The 17,601-nt window shown below is 48.9% G+C and overlaps 7 protein-coding genes across 7 annotated transcripts; 2 read left to right on the top strand and 5 right to left on the bottom strand.

The window, feature by feature from the left end:
- Positions 1-47: 47 nt before the first annotated feature.
- Positions 48-1,556, bottom strand: FOBCDRAFT_250139 (Thiolase, N-terminal domain-containing protein; the record flags this gene model as incomplete). Its single annotated transcript, XM_031183212.2, has 4 exons — positions 48-87; positions 139-540; positions 594-1,231; positions 1,287-1,556. 4 exons carry the CDS (start codon positions 1,554-1,556, stop codon positions 48-50), a joined length of 1,350 nt encoding a protein of 449 aa, XP_031038854.2.
- A 209-nt stretch (positions 1,557-1,765) lies between these two features.
- On the top strand, positions 1,766-3,101 carry FOBCDRAFT_222396 (uncharacterized protein). The gene has a single exon (XM_031183211.3). It carries the CDS (start codon positions 1,793-1,795, stop codon positions 3,041-3,043), a length of 1,251 nt encoding a protein of 416 aa, XP_031038853.2. The 5' UTR covers positions 1,766-1,792; the 3' UTR covers positions 3,044-3,101.
- On the bottom strand, positions 3,075-5,021 carry FOBCDRAFT_182066 (major facilitator superfamily domain-containing protein; the record flags this gene model as incomplete). The annotated part of the gene is made up of 7 exons (XM_054704473.2): positions 4,891-5,021; positions 4,775-4,845; positions 4,430-4,721; positions 4,303-4,374; positions 3,515-4,252; positions 3,361-3,465; positions 3,075-3,308 (listed from the first exon to the last, which is right to left on the bottom strand). The coding sequence occupies exons 1-7, from the start codon at positions 5,014-5,016 to the stop codon at positions 3,075-3,077; spliced, it is 1,638 nt and encodes a 545-aa protein (XP_054560448.1). The 5' UTR covers positions 5,017-5,021.
- A 700-nt stretch (positions 5,022-5,721) lies between these two features.
- FOBCDRAFT_134341 (P-loop containing nucleoside triphosphate hydrolase protein) lies at positions 5,722-10,620 on the bottom strand (the record flags this gene model as incomplete). The annotated part of the gene is made up of 11 exons (XM_059607922.1): positions 5,722-6,186; positions 6,262-6,433; positions 6,499-6,708; positions 6,801-7,108; positions 7,172-7,356; positions 8,000-8,155; positions 8,333-8,456; positions 8,514-9,196; positions 9,250-9,473; positions 9,653-9,739; positions 9,917-10,620. The coding sequence occupies 11 exons, from the start codon at positions 10,618-10,620 to the stop codon at positions 5,722-5,724; spliced, it is 3,318 nt and encodes a 1,105-aa protein (XP_059467166.1).
- Positions 10,621-11,367: 747 nt separating this feature from the next.
- On the bottom strand, positions 11,368-13,297 carry FOBCDRAFT_273594 (fungal trichothecene efflux pump; the record flags this gene model as incomplete). Its single annotated transcript, XM_059611482.1, has 3 exons — positions 11,368-12,661; positions 12,713-13,110; positions 13,172-13,297. 3 exons carry the CDS (start codon positions 13,295-13,297, stop codon positions 11,368-11,370), a joined length of 1,818 nt encoding a protein of 605 aa, XP_059467165.1.
- A 613-nt stretch (positions 13,298-13,910) lies between these two features.
- On the top strand, positions 13,911-15,335 carry FOBCDRAFT_182063 (uncharacterized protein; the record flags this gene model as incomplete). The annotated part of the gene is made up of 2 exons (XM_031183206.2): positions 13,911-13,953; positions 14,011-15,335. 2 exons carry the CDS (start codon positions 13,911-13,913, stop codon positions 15,333-15,335), a joined length of 1,368 nt encoding a protein of 455 aa, XP_031038848.2.
- Positions 15,336-15,355: 20 nt separating this feature from the next.
- Positions 15,356-17,436, bottom strand: FOBCDRAFT_222393 (uncharacterized protein). Its single transcript, XM_059609609.1, has 5 exons — positions 16,547-17,436; positions 16,394-16,490; positions 15,933-16,204; positions 15,560-15,882; positions 15,356-15,511 (listed from the first exon to the last, which is right to left on the bottom strand). The coding sequence occupies exons 1-5, from the start codon at positions 17,401-17,403 to the stop codon at positions 15,447-15,449; spliced, it is 1,614 nt and encodes a 537-aa protein (XP_059464834.1). The 5' UTR covers positions 17,404-17,436; the 3' UTR covers positions 15,356-15,446.
- Positions 17,437-17,601: the final 165 nt, after the last annotated feature.

The raw sequence follows: 17,601 nt of genomic DNA, 5'->3' as shown, positions 1-17,601 counted from the left end.
AAGGTGCGAACAAAGTAATTGTATGGCAAATGAATTGTCTAACTGAACTATTCCACAATTATAGCGGATGCAACACCGATTCCAGTACTAAGAGACCTGTCAGTATCAACTAAATCGAGGGAATATGGACGGTCTTACCTGGCACACATGCTAATAACACCAACCTCCTTTCCCCGTCTCCCAAGCTCAGCAATCAGCGTCGCAAGCTGTCTCGTCCCAGTCGCTCCAGTAGGATGTCCAATAGCGATAGCGCCACCATTCGGATTAACTTTATCAACATCCAACCCAAGTTTATTAATGCACGCCAGAGTCTGACTTGCAAATGCTTCATTGAGTTCGATAACATCAACATCTTTCTGCTCTATACCGACATGTTGATAGAGTCGCGGAATGGCATAGATTGGCCCCATGCCCATTTCATCGGGTTCGCAGCCAGCGACTTGGGTTCCGAAAAATCGTGCTACAGGTTTCAAGCCGCGTTCGGTTGCCCATGAGCGACGGGCTAGGATGGCTGCTGATGCACCGTCGGATATTTGGGACCTGCATGCGATGATCAGTAAGACCTCGAAACAAGTGGGCTGCGCTATACTTACGAGTTACCAGCAGTGCTACCACCGTCCTCTAGAAATGCTGGCTTAAGTTTGGCCAACTTCTCCAAAGTCACGTTTGGCCGGATAGTGTCATCTGCAGCAACTCGAACTTGTGAAGTGTTCCCAGTTTCGTTGTCGTATACTGTATACTCAATCGGCACAATCTCCGCCTCAAACCTACCGGCAGCAAGAGCTTCATTCGCACGAGTATGACTCAGCAGCGCGTACTCATCCTGCGTCTTACGATCAACTCCATATCTCCTCGCAACATTCTCCGACGTAATACCCATAGGCATGAGACAGTCAGAAGCTGCTTTGACCTTGGTGTTACGCAGAGTTGGACCCACGTCTTGGGGTATCCCTCGAGATTGGTAGTTCTTCGACATGCTCTCGACTCCTCCAGCTAGAGCGACATCAATCTGACCCGCTTGGATAGCATGTGCCATATGACTTAGAGCCTGAAGACTGCTCGAACACTGACGATTGACGGTATGAAATGTCGTTGATGTAGGAAATCCTGCGTGTAACAGCGCCATTCTACCAGTTTTTGCAAAGCCTAGCTCCGCGAGAACATTCCCTATCAGAACATCTTGAACGTCTCCGGATTGAATCTTGGCTCGTCGTGCTGCTTCGGTCATCACCTAGAGGGCTTATCAGCTTCACTTTCTACGGTCAAATCTAAGAACTCAAGCTTACTGGGGCAAGAATATCCTCTGGCCATGCATCTTTGAAACCGCCTTTGAAAGCTCGTGTAATCGGACTGCGAACAGCTGATAAAATCACTACATCATTGGGTGATTTGGTTGTTAATGCCTTCAAACGCCGTGTCAGAGTTGCCATTTCTTCGTTTTGTTCGTGTGTATCACTATCTGCAACGAAGCATCCTACTGACGAGACTCTCATACGGGCTTGGGCCATCGCTGTCATGCCTCGCTCGGGCAATATCCCTGTCTCAGTGTCCCACATAATGTCAAATTGGACCCATATCCGTAATTCCGTTGACACGGTCCCTGTCATGTGGAGAACGAGCTCACGCGTTCCATGTGGAACGCGTATGTGGAACGTGTGTGTCACGCACTAAGCTCACTTCGGTGAGTCGCGCCACGTGCCGTTCTCTATCCTACCCTGTATTGTCGTCATCGAATGAGTTTTTGTAGATTCACCAGCGTTCTGCTGTGACAATTACAATTCTTGGAATAATCATGGCTTTCACATTCGGAGATGAAACTTGCTATCCAGCTTACGAAGGTCGGGAGACACCAAAAGTCTCATACGGACTTCGATTTCCTGAAGCCTGCTTACGTCACTGTCGCGATACCCTCTCAACGTCTAAGGTGTACGTAATTTGTTCAAAATCTTTGGCTCAATCTACAGATGCACTCGAACGACTTCGTTCGGCACTGGGCAGTAGTATTGTCGGAGTTAGAATCGGCATCAATCCACATACTCCAATTGTGCAAGTTCTTGAAGTCGTCAATGATGCGTCAAGCCTCAACATCGACTGCCTGGTGACGCTAGGCGCTGGCAGTCTAACGGATGCCGCCAAGTTGGTCCGGCTCGCCTTGGCCAACTCGGCTACAAGCGAGGAGGAGATGAATACTCTGTGGGGAACACCAAAGAGCAATCCTATGTTGCGAAACAACATATCCAAGCCGACTATTCCTCTTATCCACATCCCAACATCGCTGTCCGGAGGAGAGTTTCAAGCCATTGCAGGAGGAACAGAGTCCCAAGGCCACGCGAAGAGAACATTTCACTGCGAGGGTGTCGACCCAGAACTCGTTATTCAAGATCCAGAGCTGTGCCTTACTACCCCCGAGTGGGTTTGGCTTAGTACAGGGATTCGAGCTGTAGATCATTGTGTCGAAACGCTATGCTCGCTTGTCTCAAACGATAGAGCTGATGAATGGTCGAAAAACGGACTCGTCAAACTTGTCAGTGGTCTGTTGGCAAGCAAGGCAGATCCGAAGTCTTTACAAGCGCGACATCTATGCCATCAGGGTGTTGTCTCGTCTATGTGTGCCGTGTCAAGTGGTGTGCCACTCGGTGCAAGTCATGCCATCGGACACCAGCTTGGACCCCTTGGAGTTGGTCACGGTGAAACGAGCTGTATACTCCTGCCTGCTGTATGCAGATTTAACTTCGATAAGAAGGCAAACGTTGAGAGACAGGAAGTGGTACGGGACTTGTTGTTGGAACAGGATGAAGTTGGGCAACTGCTACAAGTGAAGGGTCTTGATAAGAGCGCCGTAAGTTTGGCCGATATCTTGGACGTATTTATCTCCACTCTGGGAATGCCTCGATCACTTGAAGAAGTAGGAGTTGGAGAGGATACGCTTGAGGTCCTTGCGCGGAATAGTCTCGACGATATCTGGATTCAAACAAATGCATTCCCAATCACAGATACCAGTCAAGTCGTGGAGATACTCAACATGTGCGTCAAAAGACGATAGAGCTTGTATATAAATATTTATATGCTTCAACTTAATACTGCTTATTGGTGAAGTATTCATACTTGCCCGCCAACCGAACCCTGAATGTGCGACCCCAGATTACCATTGGTACACAGGTCAAAGCAATGGCGGTAGAAATGCAGCCCAAGACCACATACATGTTGTACACACCCATGCCATTCATCCATGGTGTGACGGCAAAGACAAGAGCGGTTGCAATGACATTACGGATAAAAACAACGCCTGTCAGAGCAGGACCTATAATCTTTGCGAGAGGTTTAGTCGAGGGCAGTACGGTTGGGTCTCGGACAACTTACATGCTCGTGAGAATCTTGAAGATATGTGAGGGACATGTCTCCACCGCCTCCTATGGCAAAACCAATGAAACCTGAGCCTACGGCATTGATGATCCAAGGCATTCCCTACGCACCGTCAGCATGTTCAAGTTGCTAAATGTCAGATAGAACTTACCTTTGCAATAGTGAGCCCATACATCAGACATCCGATAGTCATGCATAGCCCTGGAACCAAGAATAGCCACAGCCTAGTCTCGGGTTCATAGATACCTCCGCGGCGTTTTGCGATCTGCACAATCGACCAGTCGACAAGTGGCCCTCCAAACAGAGCTCCCAGGATTGCACCAATGAATGGAGGGATATTCATGTTTCCAACACCTGCAGTTGTAAAGTTGTAAGGGGGAATAGAGTATAGTGAGCTTTGCGTTACGGCCAAAATCGCAAGCATAGCAATACTCCAGCCATACTGTAACGCGGCGAACATGACGGCTGGGAATATGGCAAGAAGCTGGAAGGGCTCGTAAATGTCTCTCCAGATCGTGCGTTTCTGAGTGGACTCATGCTTATCCAATGTCCACAGTGCATGGCGCTTCCAGTAAGAATTCATGGGAATGCTGTGATCTATCTCGACTGTATCGCTCTGCTGCTCCATAGAGTCGACGCTGGCTGGTGAATCGTTTGGCAAGGGTGCCTTCGCAGTGCTGTTAACCTTGAACAGCTCGTTATCGGTAGGGGAGGATGCGGTGACTCGAGGGTCGTGGCCGTTGAGTGGTGCGGGAATGTATTTGGTCTCCTCTAGGAAGAAGAACATGAGGACGGTGATTATACCCGTGAAGACGGTGGCGGACCAGCATGCCCATCGCCAACCCATTGTCACGGCTACTTGGCCACCGTAGACAGGTCCAAGGTAGTTCTGCCGTTGTTAGCAAGTGATTGAACCGAAGGGATCTTAGGACTGCTCACCCCTACTAGGACCATCATAAAGTAGATGCCATTCATTGTGCCACGTTGATGCACGAAGAAAAGTTCCGTTACCTGTCATATCAGTAAGTATGCGATACCTCGTTACACCAGCTAGGTGAAAACTTACCGTAACCTGGAACAAGGCCTCATTGACAGCTCCAGCGATACCTGCGATAGCATTCATACCAATCATATCCCCAACAGTATATGTCTCAGCTTGCCAGGCCCCAGCAGCAAACATGATCAACGATGTAAAGAGATAAACCGGTCGACGGCCGATGCGCAGGGCGATAGGGATAAAGATGATACAGCCGGTTGCAAGGCCTGCCATATTTGCTGCATATCCATTGTTCAGTGTATCATAGCTCATGCCGAGTTCTTCGTTGAAGTTCTGCCAGAATGGGACGCTCATGCATGGACTTGGGCGAGATAAATTAGCCATGGCAAGACGTACTGTAGATAGGAGACATACATGCAAAACATCATCATTGAATAGAGGGAGAGAAGTACCATGTGGAGGGTTTTGCGCATCGGACTCCAGTTCTATAACTATTAGAGTAGGGCAGTTGTTGGATGGGGTTTTCATACCAGAGGCTGATTGGGATCTGAAGTTGGCCGAGGAGCCAGCACGATATGAGTGGCTTGCAAGTCATTGATACGTTGCGTGCCCGGAGGCAAGACGTCAATTGTCAACATGGTTTCTTCAGGCGGCATGATTGAAGGCAAGTGAGTGTATGTTTCTAAATCGCCAAGGCTAACGGGACATAGCGACATGTTAAATATCCAAACCCATTCTCGTATCTCGACTAGTCACTGGCGAATGCGGGGTTGGCCGACACTAGCAGACGCTTGAAGATAAGCTTCCAGCCGACGGTCGCAGCATTACGACCTCGCTGATACGACATTAACCAATCATTACACGGGAAACAAGCAGGCATCGGCTCCCGGCTGGGCGATCGAGCTATGCTCAAATAGGCTGGTCGAGCCCACGATAATGAAGGGCCATGCTACTGGTTCTAGACCCTACAGCACCTACGACAATCAGTGCCGCAAGCGGTATCGCGGCATTCTTGGACACTTTTGTTTCCTTTTCTGGAATGCAAATGACATTGAGGGATGCATTGTATAAAAAGGGCAGCTGTTTGGAGACGACGGTCATTATCATGAAGCATCATGCCTTAATAACTTGCAAACTTAGAGCTGTTGATGTCACTGCTACCATGTGATTTGCGTCTGATCCTGCGACATATCGTCGATGCTGTTGAGCCGGCTTTCGCACTTTCTCATTGCCATTGTTATAGACGGTGCATTCTAACGGGTGGCTCTTGTTGATGGCCATGATATCAACTTATCGACTAGCAGGGCATGAGCGTTTGATTGACCAGATAACGAATCGATGTTCCGTTCTTGTATGCCTATCTAAGGTCTCTTCCCAAAATCCAGCATATCCTCCATTCTTCCCTGTCTCTGAATCCCCCCCTGCGAAAGAAGAACTACTTTCACCTCTCCACTGTCCCCTCCCCTAGCGATATCCTCGAAACCGGACAACCGATGGGTAATCTCGATCACAGTATGGCCATTATCCGTAAAGATCTCCTTGATGACGTCCCGCATGACAGATTCTGTTACCCCGTCAACTGATGATGTCGCCTCATCCAGAAGCAAAATTGGTTTGACTCGTGTCGCTGAAGAGTACTCTACGCGGAGGACAGCTCTGGTCAAGGCAAATAGCTGAGTTTGGCCGGTTGACATGTGAGGCAACGAACTGAGAGGCTCGTCTAGGATGTCTACCAGCTTTTCTTGCTGATTAGTGTCGAAATGCCCCCCCAGCCCAGTTCGTTCAAGTGCCTTAATGATGACAATGTCGGGAAGAGACTCTGAGGGCTATAGACAGGAGAATAGAAGTAATTCGTTAATGAAAGTTCCCGCCGCAGGTTTCAAGCGCGAATGTTTACTTACGTCCAAGTTGAACCGTAGGCTAGCCTGGGCAAGCAGAAATAAATCTTGCGTAACGGTGATAAAGCATTGCTCTCGTATAGCGGACAGTGAAACCTGGCTCAAGTTGATACCATCCACTTCGATAGAACCTGATTGGGTGTTGAGAAGACGGAGCAAGGCGAGGAGGAGAGTACTTTTCCCACTAAAAAAGGCCACTTATCAACAGAATGATGGGGTGGAGCCACAAAGTGGACTTACCTGCCAGTTCTGCCGCAGACCACGAGATACTGACCCGGAGCAACGGATAGGTTAATGTCCTTCAAAGCAGGCGCGTGTGACTCATCATAAAAGACCGTCAGCTCACGGACCTCAACCGCTCCACGTGAAGGCCAGGTGTCAGGGACTATCGTTCCCAATGACGGCTGTTCTTCCTCTTCGACATCTGCTTCCAATGTCTTCAAACGTGATCTGCAACAGTGATTTAGTAAGCAAAAACATAGCTTCATGAGGACAGGGAGAGCATTATAGTCAGTCTGATAAAACTCTGTACCTGGACTTACATAGCACCGAGAGATATCTCCAAATTCGTCCAAGATATGACAAGTGCTAAAAGCGTCGAGTTAGCAACAAGTACGATGTTCAGCGACATGCCGATCTGGCCAGCTGTTGTGCTGCTCTCCAGAAAGACTGCCAAAGTGATAAGAATCACTGCCATGGCAGCGATAACTAAGTCGAGGACAATGTTGAGCCAGAGTTGCAGGCAAAGAAGGATGTAAGCTGGTTTCTGGGACTTATCGAGACAGGCCATATTAGAGTTCTCTGCCTGCTTCACCCACCCGAATGATCGTATGCTGACAACACCCTCAATCTGTGAATGAGTGGGACAGTCAGCCCCAGCTCATGAGATAGAGCAACTTCAACTGGTACTTACGGACTCAAGGAAGCTTGAGTAGACAGCAGACTGGGATTCCAGCTGAAGAAGACGAAGCTGTCGAGACGTTCGCAGATACACCCGCTGCACAACATAGACTACCAGCACGCAGATTGGCAACGTGGCAGTTAGCAGCTTTTGGGCGCTGAAAAGCAGCGTGGCCTGCACTAGTAACTTGAAGACCTCTGTGATCAGTCAGAATAATCATCATCACTTGTAGAGTTTCCAAAGCTTTTGGGATACCGACGGTTTGAAAGAGAGAGGATCGCTGGAGGTAGGCTCTTGTCAACAAGTTGCATGTCTTCACTGAACCTGGACAATCATCAGCCAATTAGCAGTAGGGAAGGTAAATGGTGCAAGTCACCGATTCAGTAATGAACCCGTCTCTGTCATTGAGAAGAACGACAAGGGAGCACTGTAACCTGTTAGTTCGGCCCTCAAAAGCTTGCTGTACAAACCCAAAGATAGTTGTGAGTAACCGTCGATGAAGCTCAGCCCCCGATCTTGGCGCAATCAACATATGTGTAGACCTATGCACAACTTGTTAGCGAGATACTTGTTTGGAAATGGGATTGACGACTTGCCACATTGATCCATTTGTGGCTGCCCAGGCTAGGAGTGAAAGGATGAGGTATCCTCCGATATAGAATTTCGTCTGTGAGCCTGGTGATTCCGTCCACTTCTGCAGCCAATACTGTGGAAAGGTCACGAAGAATGAATACGAAGCTGTGCAAGTGAGTAGGAGGAAGAAGTTCCGCGGGTGCACAGCTCTCAGGTAATATCCTACAACAGTCAGTAACCTTCACACCGTTCAAGTTGTAACATTACCATATAGTGAGAAATCTCCTGTTGATCTAACCAAATCAGCCATAGCCTCAGTCACCTCGAGAGCTTGGCTCTGTATTATCTTGTTCTTTTCGACAAGATCAGGGTTGGCTTCAACGACTGCAGCGTTGACATGCGTCTGACGTAAATGTGCCGCTTCTACATTTATTTCGTTTGGTGATCCTTGGTATGTAATTCTTCCCTTCTCTAGGACGATCAACGAGTCCGCCAGGTCAAAGTGTTTAGCTAAAGATTACGAGCATCGAGACGTCCCGAGAAACATTGCTGAGCACTCACAGGAGTTGGCAATTAATATGACTGTAATTCCTGTCTTACGGAAGTGGCCTTGGATTCCTACAAGATTAGAAACGACCTGTCTTTCTGTCTTGTGGTCTAGAGCAGAGAAGCTGTCGTCAAGAAGCACAATTTCGCACCGAGCATATATAGCGCGGGCGAGTGCCTGATGAAAAGTTAGCACCGTAAAGCTTCACAGATAGAGATAGAACTGGGTATTTACCAGGCGCTGTCTTTGTCCTCCAGAAAGCTTCAGACCCTGGCTGCCAATGAGAGTGTTGTCCCCGAGCGGCATGGTTAAAATATCCTCGTCGAGGCAGCAAAGCTTGACAACATGCCTATACCAGCCAGGCTCAAACTTTCCGAAGCCACAAACCGCGTCTTTCAGAGTTCCACTCGGTAACCAGGGCGATTGTTCGCAGTAAGCGATTCGCTTTGAGGATACGGAGATTGTCCCGCTTGAAGCTGGGATTTCGCCTAGAATGCACTGGGCGAGGACTGTCTTTCCGCTTCCAACTGCTCCAGCGCATATGGTTATTGAGCCTTTATTGGCGGTGAAATTGAAGTTTTCGAGAACCGCACGGGACGATGAACGGGACTGAACAGTGACAGCTTCAAAGCGGATAGCTAGTGAGGAGTCCTCGTCTTTCATGTTGGACTGTAATAAGCGTCTCGGATCAGCTCTACTAGGCTGAACAAGATAGTCCTTGATTCTTTCAAAGGCGGCCAAAGAGCCAATGGCACGAGGCACAATAGTCATGACCATGTTTGCTGGATGTGTCACAAGTCCAAGAAGCGCTGTGGTCGTGAATGCAGTCTCGGCATCGAGAGTCGACCCACGCAGGTTGGCATACATCACAAATAAGACAAAAGTCAGTATAGGAGAGAAGATTCCGAGTGCATTCGCTATCGTGGTTAGCCGAGGTAGAATTGTCAAAGTAATCATTATGAAAACACACCACTGGCGTTATACGCGACCATCATCCACCGCACTTTCTTCGCCATCTCCAATTCTTGGGCTCGGAGTTTCTGAAGCAAAACCTCGGTCTCTCTAGAAAGCCCAAGCATCTTCATCACTTTCATTGATGAGAGCGTAGATGCCGTCAGGGAGATTCGGCTCTGAGTTGCTTCATTCCAGGCTTTCTGCTTGCTTTGCAAATTTCTGGCCAGGTACCGACTCATTCTAGAGCACACTTTAGAACAGAGAACCATTAGCTACACATAGAAAAACGGTACTTGAACTGGAGATCTCACAGAAGATAATCACTAGAGGTACTGGGGCGGCCCAGCGGATTTGCCGAGCCAACATTGCCATCCCGATTATGACCTCAAGGATATGTGCCCAAGTTTCGTGGAACATACTCGCGAAACTCATCACGCTCTCTGTGTCTGTACTGATTAAAGTGAGGGCTATGCCATCGTTGTAGCTGCTTGACGGCTGACGCAGAGCTGCGTTATTGATAAGCCCTACAAGTGTCCCTTTCATCATGATGCTGAGTCGGTTCAACCGATGGTGGTAAACTGCTTCAAACGCCTTCGTCTAGTCAGTAATAACTCTTAGGGAGGTAACTAAACCATACCGCTAAACCGAAGTAGACAGCAGCGGCTTTTATGATTAGCATATACCTACTTCCGTTAGATCGGCTCCCCAGCATGTGAACCGTAGAGCTAATGAGAGCTGGCTGCGCGTAACGAAAGAAGATAAGGCACAGTCGAGGGATGACTGGTGCAAAAAAATGAGATACCATGCTCTTAGCGAGGCACATGGGTAGGGTGATCTTAGTCACCGGTCTGGCTCTTTTGTCCCACGCCTTCAAACCACGATGCCGGAGCTGCTTCGATGAAAGTTGTTCATCTATTAGAGGAAGATCATCTCCAGACAGCATTATCCGGTTTCCCAGGGCCAGAATGGGGTTTATCCACCAGAAGAAAGTTCGGCTTAGAATTCCGGCGAGCTGCTCTGGAGCCTGGGAGTCGTAGGGGCTTTTCAGAAGGCCCTGTTTACTTCGGCTTTCTGTGGCGACTAGAAGAAGCTTCAGAGCAAGCTGCGTTGCGGGCAAGATCCATGTATCGAGACCTTCTTGTAATGCATTAGCTGCATCACATGCCAAAGATACGAGTAGAAAGATGACGGTGAGATCGGCTGGCCTGACAGATCGCATATGTTCCATGTATAGGAGGGGACCGAGAAGCGTAGTGGCGGTGAAGGAAGCAATTGACGCTGCAAATTGGTGGCCCTCCTTCGGCGGGATATTTGTTGCCAAAGAAGAAGTTCTTATCACAAGAAGCAGGCCAACTGTCGTCTGAAAAGTATAAAGTGTCAGTGTCATATTGGCGCTCAAGTTCGGAGAGGATATACCAGCGATGAGGGGCCGTAATATCCTGGGATAGTCTTGTTATCCACCCTTCGAAGCCACCATATGCGCGACAGGAACAGGAAAGAAAAGATCGTGCTGAGAAAACATGAGACCAGGTCAATTGTGGCGCTGTTGTTCATAGTGCGGGCGTGCGAGCAGAAGATTGTGTCAGGGACTTGGGAGTCCTCGAAGTGACGACTGGTAGTATCTTACTATCGGCTTAAGATATAAAGGAATGGACTCTGAGGGGTTTATTCTTGGTTTATATGAAGCAGGGAAATTTGATTGCTCCTAAGACATCTACATACTAGCTATGCAGATACGAGATGGTAAAAATAGTCGCCAGAGTGGGTCAGTCAGATCATAGAATTGCGCAATATGGCTTATCTCCTCCGGCGACCAACAGAATCAATTCCTGATGGGCGCAACGGAATTATTGCTGCAGGGAACACAGTAGAGAAGGGCCTTTTGAATTTATGAGAGCCCGACCAACAACGGTGACATTTACCACCTTCTTAGATAGGTATGGCGGCATAATCACAGAACCAATATTAAATTATTAATGTCAGTTATCTGTCCATATTGAACCGGTTCTACTACTGAAGTAAGGTAACTACACACCAATGAATGATGTGTGACAACAACTGTTACGGAAGCTCCAAAATCGCGCGGTCTAGAGCTAATAATATGAGCACGCTTACAACCTCTTTAACTCATATATCAAGCCATCTTCACTCCGCCTGCAGTATTACCATCACTCTTCTCATCATGGCTCTCAGTGGGCTTATCATCTGAAATTGTGACTGGGGCAGCTCCATCAACGACACCGCTGTGACCTCGACCTACCATAGCAGACTGAACATGATTTGTCATGAAAGCAGTTGGGTCCTCCACGAATAGGGCGCAAATCACGGCAATAGTTGAAAATGCAATAGTGATGTAAAACACAAACTGAAACGCGCGGCCATATGCCTCTCTGACTGCATGGCGAAGGACATCCTGGATTTCCGGAGTCATACCGGGTACGGCGTCGAGGGCACCAGGGACACCGAGGTTGTGCTGAATCGTTCCCGGGATGATGAGTCCCAGATCAGTCGCATTGAGGCCACTTTGTAGGGCAGCACGAGCGATCTCTTCACCAGAATAGGTCTTGAACTTGTCCTGGAAGATTGTGTTGAAGATGGCATTTCCGACCGCACCGCCGGCTGACCGGAAGGTTCCAAGAAGACCCATGGCGAGACCCAGGTGAGAATGGGGCACATGTAGACTAGCGATTGAATATCCCAAGATGGTGCAAAGAACGAACATGGGAACACCAAAGGCTGGTACAAATGCCCAGGCGAGTTTATGGTTCGGGTTGACGGTTGCAGCACTGGCGCCGATGAAGATAGCCTGGAATGCTGTGCCGGCGACAAATTGCCATTTGATATGACCAATCTTGTGAGAGAAAAGAGGGACCAGGAAACCGCAGACGCCTTGCATCAGAGTATTTGGTAGGGCGAGAACGCCAATCTCGATTCCGTCAGTGGTGAACATGTAAAGAGAGCCTTGGGGCAGCAGAGCAGAAAGGGAATTGTAGTTCATTCCCGAAATGAACAAAACAACGATGACAAGAAGGAAGCCGCGGATCGTAGAGAAGAGCTTGAGAGGGAACATGGGAGCTTTGGCGAAGAAGAAGTCATAGATGAAAGCAGCGACGATGGTAAATAGTCCGAGAACAATGGGTACGATTGTACTGGCACTCTTCCAAGGGTGGGAAGCAGTGCCGCCCCAGGTCAGGCCAATCAAGAACACAGCGAGTCCGGCTGTGAACAGGCCAAGCCCAATCCAGTCGATCTCACGGAACTGAGTCCAGCGTGATTTCTCGAAATCTCCCTGGGGGTGAGTCGTTGGCCAGTAGAACAAGGCTGTACCGGCCAGGGATATGGCCTGGACGATGATGGCGAGGTAGAAGAGCCATCGCCACGTAGCGTACTTGTACATAGCATTGGCGAGAAGAACGCTTACCACAGCCCTGTGATTCCGAGTCAGTTTAACACGAATACTGAGGCAGGTTCAAATTTACCAAGGAAGAGCAATTCCTCCCTCAAGAATGCCTAAGCCGAGAGACCGCCATTTGTTAGGAAGCATTTCAGGTACACCTGCATACGCCACAAACACAAAACCAGCTCCAAGACCCACGAGAGTCTCGGCTGCAATTATGCTTTGAGTGTTCTGAGCGGTTCCTCCCACAATGTTGCCGATTAAGACAATGATTTGGCCTGCAAGGATGATACTTCGGCGGCCGAAGATATCGCTGAAGGGACCACCGAGGGAGAAAGAGCAGGCCGTTGAGAGAGACCATGCTCCTACGACCCACGGCAGTTGGCTCGCATCGCCAAGTTCATTCGTGATCTGCACAACAATACTAGCAACGCAGACAAACGGAAGACCAACAGCTGGTCCGAAGGATAATGCCATTGACTGTTGATCGGTATCAGTCAGTTCCGGTTCCGAGATTATATGATCACAGGGGTTTTCTTACAAAGATTGCAATCCATACTCGGGCTCCCGTTTTCGGCTGCGTAGTGGGATTATCCTCCAGCGCAGCACGATGAGGATCATCCTCAAGTTCGACTTTAGCGGGCGATAAAGTATTCGGCTGAGCCATGACTATCACCTAACCGAGGTTTTTTAGTGTAGAATAAGGTGAGATGAAACAGAGTAGTACTGCCCCTGTGGCGATAGTTATCGAGTTCATGCAGGGAGCTTGGTCCTGTTTTACTATTATACCTTATCAACGGAATAGTCGGGACTTGGACTGACTTAAACTGCCGATGCCTTACCTTTGTGGGGTTTGCTAGCGCTTGTGGGGTCCTCGATTTTCTGTGTGGGGATAGAGTTTGGCTTTTTGACAGAATGCGGGGAGACTACCCTGAACCCCTGCATGTGATATCATGTATCTCGTTGAAAGCAGAAATGAGCCATTCTTGATTCGGTATTGGGCTGAGTTTCAGTCGTAATTTGATATACACACCTAATTACAGGGCAATTGCCGACTTTGATCGCTCGGCGGGGTTCCGATGTGGGACGGCCGATATGTCTACCGAGGTTTTGAGCCATCATTTCTTGACGATGCGAAAACTAAAGCGAGCGAGGATTGGGGTGATTATAATTTTGAAGATAAAAAGGCATGAGAGAATTAATCAAATTGCGTTTTGACTAAAGACACTCAACAAACGATAAACTTCATTCCCCATACTCTCATCTCGCAGCATATCAAGATGACCAACAAGACAGATCTCAGAGTCTCCATCATTGGAGCAGGTATGATCCCGTTCAATGACACAACCAATATCCAATGATAACTAACTCTTCATCCAGGAATGGGAGGGTTGGCTGCTGCCTTGGCGTTCGCCAAGAAAGGCTTCACAAACATCCATGTCTACGAAGACGCACCCGCCCTCGGCTTCGTCGGCGCCGGCATCCAGATGGCCCCCAACATGATTCGCCTCCTCGACCAACTCGGCGTCTGGGCCAAATCCTCCATCAAAGATGAAGCCACACAAGTTGAGGAAGTCGTCATCCACGATGGCGCGTCAAATAAACTTCTTGTGCGCGTTCCCATGACTGAAATAGGGGATAAGTATGAGTATCCCCACTATGCGGGTCATCGTGCTTCGCTGGCTGAGGGGATCTATGATGCTGCGAAGACGGAGCCGGCGGTCAAGTTTCATTTTAAGAAGACGTTACAGTATGTCGAGGACTTTGGACCGGGGAAGGTCAAGTTTATTGTTAAGGATGAGAATGGGAAACCGCAGATTGTTGAGACGGATGTTCTTATTGGCGCTGATGGGATTAAGTCCAAGGTTAGAGAGTCAATACTTGCTCACCTAAACTTGGCAGCAGACATTCTTGAGACCGGGACAGCGGCCTACAGAATTCTCCTGCCCCGAGAACTGTTGGAACCACATCCTTACCTGATGTACATGCTGAACAGCAACACTGTTCGGAGATGGATAGGCGAAAATCGACACATCATCGCCTATCCCATCCACAACCACTCCATCTTCAACATTGCTTCAGTTCAACCTGATGTCAACTTCGCCGGCGCTACCAACGCTACATGGACCAACAAGGGAAGCAAAAAAGCCATGAAGCAGGTCTTTGAAGACTTCAACCCCATTGTTCAACAGCTTCTTGACCTTGTTCCTGGGGACGACGTTGTCGAGTGGCGGCTTCGCTGTCATAAGCCCCTCGACACTTGGACTTGTGGCGCAGTAACCCTCCTCGGCGATGCGTGCCACCCAACACTACCCCACCTCTCACAAGGCGCTGCAATGGCAATCGAAGACGCAGCAACACTCGCTGAGGCATTGAGCTTAATGCCAGGCGACGGCTCAGACCGCGAGGCTATTGAAACAACCTTGAAGGTATACGAGCTTTTGAGGAAACCACGTACTTCGACGTTGGTAGATTTGGCGGTTCAATCTGCCCAGGCTTTGCACTTGGGTGCTGGAAATGCTAGGGAAGAACGAGATCGTCAGTTTGCTGCTGCTGCGAAGACTGGGACTGCACCTGTACCAGATAGATGGGTTAGTCCGGAGGTACAGAAGATGATCTATGAGCATGATTGTATCAGGGATACGAGAGAGCGATTTGAGCAGACTTATAAGTCTGTGTCGAAGGGGATTGCACCGAAGCTGTAGGATACGGAGATTTGCATCTTAGCATAACGGAAGCCAGCGAAGAGAGTTTTATTGCATATGTGTTCTAAGCAGACACCTCGTCTGTAGAAGTTGTTTGTACGGTTATATATCCTACGTCAAAGCATCTTCAACAGCCAGTATACTCTCCCTAGCCTCCAAGGTACGCTTATACACGGCTTTGGCGGTATTAGTCAAGGAATAAAGTATCTGGATAATGATCTTACCGACGAGTGGCCACCGCTTCCCCATGTGCGAGATAAGCCAGCCTAGCGATTCCTTCTTCCTCTGTACGTCCTCTGCAAGCCATACTTTACCCATTCGTAACAGAACCAGCATGCCTTGATAGACTAGTTCAACCAGGAAGAGAGAACATCGCCCGTCTTCAAGGTGTTGCCATAGATCGTAGCCGCCTTCGCGTAGGGTCGTCGAGATGCGATCCAGAGTTTCGAGCGCTGAAATCGTTTCCGGGAAGATATTAGGCGTCGAATCATGTTCCAACTCGTGGCCAGCGCGTCGCCAATAGTGCCGCTGCAGTAGCAGAATCCCACTCGTCAAAGTCAGTGTTCCGATCCTCTGAAAGGGTTGGAGGTGACTCACATGTATGAAACAGAGCTTTGACTACAGAACGCTAGTTGGCGGCTTGTCACTTCTAGTTCGTTCACACGGACTAGGGACTCGAGTGTACGGCAGAGCTGTCCCACTTCCTCAGGCGGACTATTCTGTGGAACTTCGTCGCTGCCATTAGAGGCACCGCGGCAGAATGCGAGAGATTTGCTGATGAGGTGAGTGGCTTGACATAGCCTTGCGAAGGATCCCATCTTGAAGGTAAACCCCTCAGATATGCGAGTGGCGTGTTCGGGTGAAGACGACTGTTAATGAGATATCTAGTTAGTCGGGCTAGGAAAGTAAGGAAGGGCAAGAAAACCTAGGAACTTTATCCTAGGTGATAAATATAAATGATCTAAGGCCTCCTAAGCTTACACTAAGTTTGCCTAGATCCTTTTATCATTTAGGATAGAGGTTCTAAGATTTCTTGCATAGGGGAAAGGTATTTATACTTGGTTGTAAAAGAACTCATCGTCAGCAGGGAGGAACTCCTCGAATGAGGGATCAGCCGTGATTAAGCCACGAGAAGGTTGAGACACATTGAGCAGGCTTCGTGCATCATATTAGCACAAGACGGCGATGTAAGTTTGTAGCAATTGACATACCGGTCAAGGATCAATGCCCCCCACCAAACCCTCCTCATTTCCTCGATATCCGCCCACGATGCGCCTGCGGCTGCATCACAGTCCTTACCCATCACATCCTGGTTGATCTTATCCATTCCCATAGCCATACCGTATCTTGCCAAGGCCCCGACAGTCAAGTAAGCAGCCGGGAAAATTGCATCGCCCATCTCAAACACAGCAATGAAGACTGCCGACTGCATGACTTGGATGCAGGAATCCTCTTGTCTCTCAACCTCCGCATAGAACTTTTTCACGAGGTCGTATAGCACACGCTTCTCCTCAACTTTGCCAACCGGAAGGCAGCATAACTTCATGCATAAAGCCATGAGTGCCGTCGGACGACGGTGCGGGACCAGCGGATTTAACACGGTAGCTAGGTGACGCTTCCCATTGACTATAGGCATCCATGATCTTGTCAGTTGGAGGAATGCCTTTGTCGTCTCTTGCATCTGCTGACGGCCTCCGAGTTGGGCTTCAATCTCAACAGGCATATCCCACTCCATACGTGGCAGTTGAAGATGGAGATCGCGAAAGAGGTCCGGAGCCAGAAAGCGAATGGCCCTGGCGTTGACCAGATCTTGCACCCTTTCTGGCTGAATTGTGCCATGATAAATGGTATCAGAAATACTGGTTGCTGCAACGTCTGCAATATTGACTGTATTCTCAATCGGTGAAGCGGCCTTCTGACCGCGGCGTTGGGGATAGCGGCATTCTAGGCTTTTCCGACGACAGAGCTGACAAGCAGGTAATGATTTGTCACAGCGTCGCTTACTGTCACGACAATGAAAACAAGAGACGCGAGCTCTGACTGCTGGTTGTAACGGTGTCAACGTCATGGATAATCCCGGGACTGATTGTCTCAACGTAATGTGCGGACTATGGAGAGTAAGCAGACACGTCGGCGCATGTTGCGGTACTACAGCGGTACTTTACTGTGATGAGGTGGATGACTAAGAAGAATGCGGGCTTGATATTGGTGGTTTTGAGAAGTGCGGTAAATACTGCGGTCATTTCGGGGTTTTAGTGCGGGGATC

The sequence above is a fragment of the Fusarium oxysporum genome, chromosome V, assembly GCF_013085055.1.
Source record: "Fusarium oxysporum Fo47 chromosome V, complete sequence".
Lineage (NCBI taxonomy): Eukaryota > Fungi > Ascomycota > Sordariomycetes > Hypocreales > Nectriaceae > Fusarium > Fusarium oxysporum.
This window is presented reverse-complemented; position numbering and strand designations above follow the sequence as displayed.

Coding starts and splice junctions, on each gene's coding strand:
- FOBCDRAFT_222396 (XM_031183211.3), top strand. CDS start 1,793: ATGGCTTTCACATTCGGAGATGAAACTTGCTATCCAGCTTACGAAGGT.
- FOBCDRAFT_222393 (XM_059609609.1), bottom strand. CDS start 17,403: ATGACGTTGACACCGTTACAACCAGCAGTCAGAGCTCGCGTCTCTTGT. Junction 16,491..16,546: donor GGGGCATTGATCCTTGACCG/GTATGTCAATTG, acceptor TGATGCACGAAG/CCTGCTCAATGTGTCTCAAC. Junction 16,205..16,393: donor ATGAGTTCTTTTACAACCAA/GTATAAATACCT, acceptor TCTCATTAACAG/TCGTCTTCACCCGAACACGC.